At 49.9% G+C, this 10,932-nt stretch overlaps 1 protein-coding gene across 1 annotated transcript; it reads left to right on the top strand.

The window, feature by feature from the left end:
* Positions 1 to 9,266: 9,266 nt before the first annotated feature.
* Positions 9,267 to 10,310, top strand: Cnr2 (cannabinoid receptor 2). The gene has a single exon (XM_026403634.2). It carries the CDS (start codon positions 9,267 to 9,269, stop codon positions 10,308 to 10,310), a length of 1,044 nt encoding a protein of 347 aa, XP_026259419.2.
* The last annotated feature ends 622 nt before the right edge of the window (positions 10,311 to 10,932 follow it).

Here is a 10,932-nt window from a genome sequence, read left to right as displayed (position 1 = left end):
GAGCCACAGGCGTCAGAGCCCAGGCTCCAACTGGGAGCCCCTGATTCCTCCTGTGGGCGCACACATTCTCTCCAGTGCCACCAGACAGCCCCGTGCTGCTCAGTCATTTTAATGATTATTTAAGCTGCACGGCAAGATTGCAGGTGAAGCCAGATGCAGGGGCGCAGGCTGGGGATAGGAGGATCATGAGTTCGAGAGGAGGCACGAGGAGAAATACTACCCATAGAACTTTGTGCAGATTAATGCTAGAAGATTACTAAACTCACAGCAGTGTGCCTGGTGACAGTAGGTGCCTAATGAAGAGCAGGAAATGCTCACTAGAGTTACTTCCTAGGATCCTCATAGGATTCTGTGCTTGAGTCCTTCTGGAACGAGGCAGATAGAAAGACCCCCACTTACTCCAGACTGACGCCCTGTCACCATAGAGGCCAAACCATCAACATTTGGAAACCGATTTGACCTGCGACAATAAGCCATCAGTAACAGATCAAGGTGACCTCTGGACGTGCTACTCAGCAGCCCTGGATGCTGTCTGTGGACAGCCCAGGAAGGGTGTCTGGGGCTCCCTTCCACCTTTTTCCTTTCTGTAGTGCTAGGGACTGAACTCGGGGCCTCAAGCATGCCAGGCAAGCACTCTCCCACTGAGCTACGTCCCTGGCCCCCGCATTGCATCTTCTAGTCCCCTGGTTCTTGGTTGCCCTTGATCACAGTTACAATAATTTTCTTCTGGGGTGTAGGCTGTGGTCCTTGACCCACATTTCATCCATTTTTATATCTATGTCTGTATCTGTTTCAAAAGCCACCTACCTCCTCAGGCTGCAGATGTGGCTCATGGTAGAGCACTTGCCTGGCATGCACACAGGCCATGGTTTTGACTCAGGAGGCTGAGGTTGGAGGATCGAGAGTTTGAGGCCAGCCTCAGCAATTTAGTGAGGCTCTGTCTCAAAGTAAGATAAAAAAGGCTGAGGATGGAGCTCAGCGTTAATGTGCTTACCTAGCATGCCTGAGGCTCTGGGTGGATCCCCAGCATTACGGAACAAACACAGAACTTCCCTGAGAAATCCTGCTATTTTCCTACCAGGCCTTGGTTCATTTATTCATTCGATAAATCAATTTAGAAGTATTTAAGTGCTCGCTTTTCCCAGTATTGCTGCTGGCTCAGGTGTTGGAAATCCCAGAAGGAGTTTATTAAAGGGATTGATTAAGAAAGCCAGCCCTGGGGCAGCTCTCAGCTCTGGATTCAGGTGCTGTATTTGGCTCTCCATTAATACCCTCTGGGACTTATGTCACTGAAGAGATCTCAAGTTCCTTCTCCCCACGATGCTCTCCCCCCTCCTCTGCCGGATCCACCTGAAGAGTGACTGTCCTTGTGGTCTGTCCCCAAGGCCAAAGGAGTCTGGACAGCTGCTGACCTTCAAGGGCACGTCCTGCTTCAGAGCTCTGCCGAAGGAGGACTCCTGAGCCACAGCTGCCGCGGGCACGGGGTCCAGGAGTGGCAGCTCGGCGGCCATCTAGTCCCCTCGCCTGGCTGGGCTGAGTTCTGCGGGCACACGGCTGCTTTGCTCTGGCCCCTCCTCAAAAGACCTCCACCAAGTCAGTGGAGGACACCCATAATCCCATGGGCTTGGGAGGCTGAGGCAGGAGGATCACAAGTTCAAAGCCAGCCTCAGCAGCTTAGCAAAGCCCTAAGCAACTAATTGAGACCCCGTTTCAAAATAAAAAACAAAGAGGGTTGGGGATGTGGCTCAGTGGTTAAGTGTCCTTGGGTTCAATCCCTGGTGCTAAAAAAAAAAGTCCTCCAAGAATCACAGACCCCTCTCTCCCAAAAAGATGCTGCCGAGCACAACGTTAGGGGTATGTGACAACTTCACTTCCAGACCCAAATTGAAAGTTCAAGATCAGAACCTCATTGTCCAGAAAGCAAGGTGCAGAATGGACACAAATAATACAGAGTGGACAGAGATCCAGGGGGTAGGACTCCACAAGCGTTGGCCAGCCGTGGGAGAAACCCGGGAAAGCTTCCTGGAGGAGGCAGGGGGCACTTTTTTATTTTTTTTATTTTTTGCTTTGTTTTGTTTTGTTTTTGTGGTGGGGGGGAAGGGAACCAGGGCCTCATGCATACCACCACTAAGCCATAATCCGCAGATAAAAATAGATGAAATGTGGGTCAAGGACCACAGCCTACAACCCCAAACCTCAGAAAAAAAATTATTGTAACTGTGATCAAGGGCAACCAAGAACACAGGGGACTAGAAGATGAAATTCGGGGCCCAGGGACGTAGCTCAGTGGGAGAGTGCTTGCCTGGCATGCTTGAGGCCCCGAGTTCAGTCCCTAGCACTACAGAAAGGAAAAAGGTGGAAGGGAGCCCCAGACACCCTTCCTGGGCTGTCCACAGACAGCATCCAGGGCTGCTGAGTAGCACGTCCAGAGGTCACCTTGATCTGTTACTGATGGCTTATTGTCGCAGGTCAAATCGGTTTCCAAATGTTGATGGTTTGGCCTCTATGGTGACAGGGCGTCAGTCTGGAGTAAGTGGGGGTCTTTCTATCTGCCTCGTTCCAGAAGGACTCAAGCACAGAATCCTATGAGGATCCTAGGAAGTAACTCTAGTGAGCATTTCCTGCTCTTCATTAGGCACCTACTGTCACCAGGCACACTGCTGTGAGTTTAGTAATCTTCTAGCATTAATCTGCATAAAGTTCTATGGGTAGTATTTCTCGCCATTTACAGGTGATGAAACAGAGCCTCAGAGAAATGCAGTAACTTGCCCAAGGTCACACAGAGAAATGCAGTAACTTGCCCAAGGTCACACAGCCCATTCATTGCAGAACCAAATTTGAGTCCAGGAATGTCTTGTTTCAAAGTTCATGACATTGGGATTCAACATGCTGAATTTCTAGGTGAAGACCCTAGGAGTCAGCCCCCTTAACCCATCTGAGAAAAGAGAGGCTAGGAGTGTAGAAGGGACCTGCCCCAAACCACTCAGTGACAGAGCAGTGATCAGAACCCAGGAAGAGAAGACTGGCTGGAGCACATGCTCAGTGTGCCCTGTGCCCTGGGTTCCATCCCCAGCACCAACACCAAACCAAAACCAACCCCCCCCCCCCCCCCCCGTGAGGCTGGTGCATGGAACCTCAGCTTCCCACGGCAGGGTGGGGGTTCCAGGAGGACTTGACACACAGTCTGCAGCTGCCACCTTCTTTCACTTCACGTTTTCACTTCAGGTCAGAAAACCCCCAGGCACACCTTCTCCTGAGCGTTTCCCAGGCCTCAAGCCTCCCATGCCCAGCTCCCAAGGCTCGGCCTGCAGGAGCCTGGTCCAGGCTGCAGCCCCCAGAGGACAGGCCCAGCCTAGACGCCTCCCTGGGGAAGGAGCGCAGGTGGTTCCTGGCCTTTGACTTTTTGTTAGTGGAGAACACACTCGGTCGGTTCTCTTTTAATCTCACATCTGTGCAGCACTGGATCACAAAATGTTTTTGCATACCTCATGGCTCTTTTTATCAGGTGTGTCTCAGGAGGGGGGGAGCTGAAGCGCCCAACCTTGGTTCTTGTGTCCTGATGAAAGAAAATTTAAAGTTCAGCAAGACACTGGGCGCGGTGGAGCACGCCTGCGATCCCAGGAGGCTGAGACAGGAGGATTGTGAGTTCAAAGCCAGCCTCAGCAAAAGCAAAGTACTAAGCAACTCAGTGAGAGCTGCTACATCAAATAAGATATAAAAATAGGGCCTGGGGATGTGGCTCAGAGGGCAAGGGACCCTGGGTTCAATCTCCAGTATCACACCTCCCCCACCCCACACAAAAAAAGTCTAGTAGGAGTATTTTATCATGAGTGAAAGTAAAGTAGTCTCCAGCAAAGGGCTCTCTCAAGAGCGAGAGTGGGTGGTCTGAGCAGAGAACAGCAGAGGAAACCGTTCTGCTTCCAAAATTATTACTGTTTGACGTTTAGCAGGAGAACTGAGGACCACCTGCTGCAGCCTTACCAATCGGGCGTTTGACTCCTCCTTCGCATGGGGCAGTGCACTAGTAGCCATCCTATTCAGGGGGGCTTCATCTGCAAGTCAACCCCATTTTTTTTGTACCAGGGATTGAACCCAGGGGTGCTGAACCACGGAGCCTTATCCTCAGCTCTTTTTATCTTTTATTTTGACAGAGGGTCTTGCTAAGTCACTTAGGGCCTTGCTAAGTTCCTGAGGCTGGCTTTGAACTTGAATCTTCCTGCCTCAGCCTCCTGAGCCGCTGGGGTGAAAGGCATTCACCACGGCATCAGGCTCAACCCCATGTTAATGTGGGTATCCGGGTCAGTGGCTGGACAGTTTGCCTTAGTGCACCTGTGCTACTAAAGAAATTTCTCTTCTGAAATACATTGAGAAACCTTGACCCTAACTCCTGGCTGTACAGTGACCTCAGTGGACCCTGCCAGGAATTAGCCCACTGATCTTTCCTTTTTGACGTACTTCTTAACTGGCTCTCTTTGTGTCCACCTGTTTATCCTCAGGATTAGTCCACCCATTGTTCTGTGTCACCTGGTTGTTCCTGAAAGGCAATTCATGTGACCTGCTACGTTAGGGTCCCCGTTGCTGCTCATTCCTAGCTGCTTCCTAACAAGTTTCATCTTGACACTGCCCTGACAAAAAGCACGAATCCTTTTCCTTAAAAAAAAAAAAAAAAAAAGCACAGATGTGTCATACACTTGGGGAGGATCATCGGTATCCCATCAGAGCCCACCCCTGGTGGGGGTTACAAATCATCAGTCAGCCCCAGTGACCTTGGAGGAGGCAGGTATCGCCATTGCCACTTCATTGATGAGAAAAGAGGCTCAGAAAGCTGCAGGGATTTGCACAGGTGTGGCGGAGGTGGGACTGGCGCAGTCACCCCGTTCAGCAGGCGCTGGGCATCCAGACCCCCGTCCTTGCCTAGAGGCAGCTCCATCTAGAAGCCAGATGTTGTGACTCCAGAATTTCTATCTGCCCAAAGGGCCAGTGGACAGGGAGCTGGGCTTCCTGTCACCCTGGGTGTCCTGCTGTTGCTAGATGCTGTCTTCTAAGGCCCTCCATCCGAATGCCTGTGGTTCCTGCCCTTTCCCACTCTGGACAGTAGCCACAGGTCGCCAGCCACACTGGGACTGAGCAAGGCACAGATGCCAGCCACTGCCACCCCCCCAGCGTCTCTCTTCCAGGCTGGGCTCTGGGGGTGGGGTGGGAGGTAAACCATTCCCGGGGTGGAGGGGGCAGTTTTTCAAGGAAAAGAAGAGAGTCCCTGTTGAGAGCCACGGGGTGCAGGGGGCTTCTCGCATCTCTGTCCCCTGAGGTGGCGGCCCAGGACATGGAGCTGAGGAAGCTTGCACCACTTGGGCACTGTCTGTCACTCACTGTGGCCAGGTGGAGAGCTCAGCTAGCGCTGCTTTCTGACCTTGACCACACTCTGTCAAGAGCATCTATCTCAGGGAAACGCCCCTTTCCAGCCTCCCTGGGTCGGGACATCTCTGTTCCTGCGGCACAAGAGTCAGGAGGTGTGAGTCCAATTCTAGCTTTGCCACTGATTTGTTGGGTGACCTTGGGCAAATCACATCCCACCGTTCTCTGTTCGCTCCATGATAAGTTGATGGTGATGGATGAAATGAGGTTTTCAGTCTGTTCCTTGGAGCCTGACAGTTCCACAGATGAACCTGAGCTCCCAACATAGTGGCCTGTTTTATAAATAGGGGGTCCTACAATTTTCAGAGTGTTTGCTCCCTTAAAAATCTGAAAAACTACTGAATAATAGTCTTTTTTTTTTTTAAAGTGCTGGTGATGGAACCTAGGTCCTGTGCATACTGAGCAAGTTCTCCAACCACTGAGCCACGTCCCCAGCCCCAAACATAATTGCTCTTTTAAAACAAATTTATTAGTACATTATAGTGATGCAGAGTGGGGTTCATTTTGAAATACTAATATATACATGTGACATAGTTTGCCCCACCCACCTGTGAATCTTCTATCATAGGTAGATGAAATTAGACTATGGATAGAAAAAAATATTCTGTATGGAATTTGTATGGGATCAGCCAGGGGTACAGACACACAGAGAAGGCTTCAATTGTAGGGTTTTATTTCAAGAGAGGAGATACAGTACTAAGGTCTGGTAATTTCCCCTGGTCATGAGTATAGTATTTTTTTTTCAGGAATTTCTTCTTTGTAGAAGATAAAAATCAGTAATTATTTAGTTTATTCTCTCTCTCTCTCTCTCTCTCTCTCTCTCTCTCTCTCAGCCTTTGTGGAACATTCTAGATGCAAACCATAAAAAGAGTTTAAGGTCCCGGATGTTTTTCTGGTCTTTCTGCATACCTTTCTTTTAATAGACGATGGGGTCAGGAGCTAAAGGCTTGTTTTTTTTTTGTCTTATGTACCTGTGGTGGTCCCTGACCATACTTACTGGAAGGACAGAGTAAGGTTGGGAGTTGTGCATGTGACTGAGGGCTTGGGAGAGTCCTCACTGGGCAGGAGATGAGCCCAAATGGAAGGTCAAGAAGGAAGGTGAGGGCTGGGGGTGTGGCTCCGTGGTGGAGCACTTGCCTAGCATGTGTGAGGCCCTGGGTTTCATCCTCAGCACCACATAAAGATAAATAAAGGTATTGTGTCCATCTACAACTAAAAAAAAAAAAATTTAAAGAAGAAGGAGGAGGAGGAGGAGGAGGAGGAGGAGGAAGGTGAGCCAGGAAAAGAATCTTGGGGAAAAGATCTGGAGGCCAGAAAGCAAATCTCCTGGGGAACTGGAGTCAGCTCCTGGAGCCGGGCTGAGGTGAGGAAGAAAACCTCTACCTGGCTGGCTGCAGGCAGCAGGCACACTGCCCATGATGACACGACAGGAGTCCCATGTCGCTTGGATTTTTCCAGTAACTACACAAAAAAAAATACAGGACTGGGGATATCACTCAGTGGTAGAGCAAGTGCCTGGCATGTACAAGGCCTTGGGCTCACCCCCTGGAAGTTCAAGGCCAGCCTGAGCAAAAACTGTCTCAAAATTAAAAATAATTAATAATAATATTAATAATAATAATAGGCTAGGAATGTAGCTCAGTGATAGAGCACCCCTGGGTTCAATTCCTAGTATTGCCAAAAAGAAAGGAAGGAAGGAAGGAAGCAAAGCAGCAGCCAACAAGGCTCAAGCTGAGTGACCAAGACAAATATGGTTAAGGAGGTCAGAGAGGTAAGGACTAGAACACACAGTCCTATCAGGTCACTGTCAGGACTAAGACTTTAGCTGTGAATGACATGGGAACTCAGTAGCGTTTGGGGCAGAGGAGCAACATCATCTGACATGTTTAGAAGGATCGCTCAGGTTGATGTATTGAAAATCAAACCAGAAATGGGCCTGGAGGAAAGCAGGGAGCCTGGGTGGGAAGCTGCCGCACTAACCCTGGGAAGGGATGATGCCTGATTCCCAGCCCCACCCCGCCATGCTGGGGATCTTCCCCCAGGCCCGGCTCATGCTAGGCAGGCACTCCATCACTGAGCTACATGGCTAGCCCTCACTTCCAGAAATTTTATTTCATTCTTTTTCAAATCTACCCACAGCAGGCACAGTGACATGCACCTATAGTCTTGCCTCTGGGAGGCTGAGGCAGGAGGAGCTTGAGCTCAGAAATTCAAGGCCAGGAGGACAACTGAGCAAGACCTCATCTCAAAAATATAGGCTGGGCGTGGTGCACACCTGTAATTTCAACTACTCAGGAGGCGGAGGATCACAAGTTCAGAGCCAGCCTGGGCAATGTGATGAGTCCCTGTCCCAAAATGAAAAATAAAGAGGGGTTGAGGATGTAACCTAGCATATGTGAGGTCCTGGATTCAATCCACAGTACCGTAATAAATAAATAAAATGGGGGCTGGGATGTGGCTCAAGTGGTAGTGCACTCACCTGGCATGCGTGAGGCACTGGGTCCGATCCTCAGCACCACATAAAAATAAATAAGTGAAATAAAGGTATTGTGTTCAACTACAACTAGTAAATAAATAAATAAATAAATAAATAAATAATTTTTAAAACTGTCTACCCAGACAGTCTCTTATTCCATGCTCATGTTTTTAATTATTGCTAATTATCTCAAACACATTTTTGTAAGTTTTACCTAATAATTATACTTTACAAAGCTCTTGGAAGGGTAATTCTGTTATCTGACATTCCTGCTAATGCTTGCTGTTGTTTTCACACATTGTGAAATTTTACATGTCGAGCCCAAATTCCACAGGCCTTTTTATGTAGTAATTTTGTGCAAGCTGCGTAAGCATATCTCCCTATAAAAATGTTTAGCTTGCTTTCTAATTATATCTATGGTGTCTCAGACAATATTTACATGTCCTGAGTTTTTTCTTCAATATCACAAACTTTTCTATTAAAAAAGATTCATTATCTAACATTCAAATTTAACTGAATTTTTTTTGTGCACTAGGGATTGAATCCAGTGGTGCCTTATCACTCAGCTCAATCTCTAGTCCTTATCGTTTTTTTAAAAAAAATATTTTAGTTGTAGTTGGACACAATACCTTTATTTTATTTATTTATTTTTATGTGGTGATGAGGATCGAACCCAGGGCCCCCGCACGTGATAAGCGAGTGCTCTACTGCTGAGCCGCAACCCCAGCTCCAGTCCTTATTATTTTTTATTTTGAGACAGGGTCTCACTAAATTGCTGAGGCTGGCCTCAAATTTGCAATATCCCTGCCTCAGCCTCCCAAGTAGCTGGGATTATAGATGTGTGTCACCACAACCAGCTTCATTGGATTTCTATATTTTATATAAGATAAAATATTTTATCTTCTATAGCTTATCTTCCCACCACTTGGGGTAAAAATAGTCTTATTTCCCTTCTCCAAACTGTTGTTAAAACTTCAGCACTTTACCAAAACTGGCATGTGTGTGCGCGCACACACACACACACACACAATGGAAACCCCCTTACATCATCTCCAGAATCCATTTCTTTGGGGTTTTGCTTTCCTCTTGGTTGTTGCCTCCGGGGGATTCCCTTTGCTTTCAAAAGGAAGTGTTCAGATGAGGGTTTTCTGCCGGTCGCCTTCCCCTGGTCCTGGCTGGCTGTCCATTTGAATGGACAAAGGGCAACCTATACAGCCACAGTGGAAGCTGATTTTTCGACAGGGGTTGCATCCGCTCAGGTCCAAGTTGGACTGGAGTCTGTCGGATGATTGCACTGACTGAAAAGTTCTCTCTTTCCCTTGTCCTGCAGCGGAGCCCTCTGGACCAGCCCGTGGACGCGGAAGGGCCCCCACCCATGGAGTTCTGCCTGGAGCCGGAGGCAGTCAATGGCTCAAAGAATGACTTGAATTTCAACCCCATGAAGGAGTACATGGTCCTCAGCCGTCCTCAGCAGGTGGCGATTGCCGTGCTGTGCACCCTGCTGAGCCTGCTGAGTGCCCTGGAGAACCTGACGGTGCTTTATCTGATTCTGTCCTCCCGCCGACTCCGCAGGAAGCCCTCATACCTGTTCATTGGCAGCTTGGCTGTAGCTGACTTCCTGGCCAGTGTGATCTTCGCCTGCAACTTTATCAATTTCCACGTCTTCCACAGCGTGGATTCCAAGGCCGTCTTCCTGCTGAAGATCGGCAGTGTGACCCTGACCTTCACCGCCTCAGTGGGCAGCCTGCTGCTGACCGCCATTGACCGCTACCTCTGTCTGCGCTACCCACCTGCATACAAAACTCTACTCACCCATGGGAGGGCCCTGGCAACCCTGGGCATCATGTGGGTCTTGTCAGCTTTGGTCTCCTACCTGCCTCTCATGGGGTGGACCTGCTGTCCCAGTCCCTGCTCTCAGCTTATCCCCTTGGTCCCCGACAACTATATCCTGGGCTGGCTCCTGGTGGTTGCCATTCTCTTCTCCGGCATTATCTACATCTACGGGCACGTCCTCTGGAAGGCCTATCAGCATGCAGTCAACTTGGCCGAGCACCAGGACAGACAGCTGCCAGGGATGATCCGCATGAGGCTGGATGTGAGGTTGGCCAAGACCCTGGGGCTGCTGCTGGCTGTGTTGGTCATATGCTGGTTCCCGGTACTGGCCCTCCTAGCCCACAGCCTGGTGGCCCCGCTGAGTGACCAGGTCAAGAAGGTCTTTGCCTTCTGCTCCTTGCTGTGCCTCGTCAACTCCATGGTCGACCCTGTCATCTACGCCCTGCGGAGTCGGGAGATCCGCTCTTCGGCCCACCATAGCCTGGCCCGCTGGAAGGGCTACCTGAGAGGCCATGGTCCTGAAGCAAAGGAAGAAGCCCCCAAGTCCTCCGTCACAGAGACAGAGGCTGACGTGAAAATCACCTAGGGACCCCAGGTCAGAGGTCCATTCTGCTCAGATTGCTGAGGAGGCCTCTTCCCATTTTTAACTCAAGTCAGAAATCATTTTGTTCCCTGGATGAATGAGCGCAGTCCTGGCCCTCTGGACCTTTGCAAACCAGCCTCAGGACTTGGAACTGACCCCTTTGTGCTGGGGAGTGCTGGGACTGGTTCCTGGAGGGTGGCCTGGCCGTGTCCACCTGCACAAGTCTGGGGCTTTGTGAAGAGTGACAAAGGCATCAAAGGCACAGGGCCCAGGACAGGCTCACTTCACGTCGGGTCAGGAAAACCTTCCCAACCAGTGGCTTAGTGCCTGCATCCCCCCAGGGACCACAGAAGGAGGGAGCATCTGGCTCAGCTGGCTCAGAGGGAATTCGAGCAGGACCGTGTGTCCCGGGACCTTGGCTATCAGATGGGATGGCCAGCCAGGGCTCGTGTCTGACTGGTCATCGGGGCCTCCTTTGTTCTGGAAGCATGAAAGCCCCTCCATCAGGTCACCCTTTCCCACTGAGGCCCAAGAAGTTGTGAGTTGATGAGGATCAAGGGAGTTGACCCACTTCTTGCAGAGACAAATGACAAGACTTCAGTTCAGGGCATCCTGTTAGGGTAAA

The sequence above is a fragment of the Urocitellus parryii genome, chromosome 11, assembly GCF_045843805.1.
Source record: "Urocitellus parryii isolate mUroPar1 chromosome 11, mUroPar1.hap1, whole genome shotgun sequence".
In the NCBI taxonomy this organism is placed as follows: Eukaryota; Metazoa; Chordata; class Mammalia; order Rodentia; family Sciuridae; genus Urocitellus; species Urocitellus parryii.
Note: the sequence above shows the minus strand (reverse complement) of the source record. Positions and strands in the feature narration are given on the sequence as shown.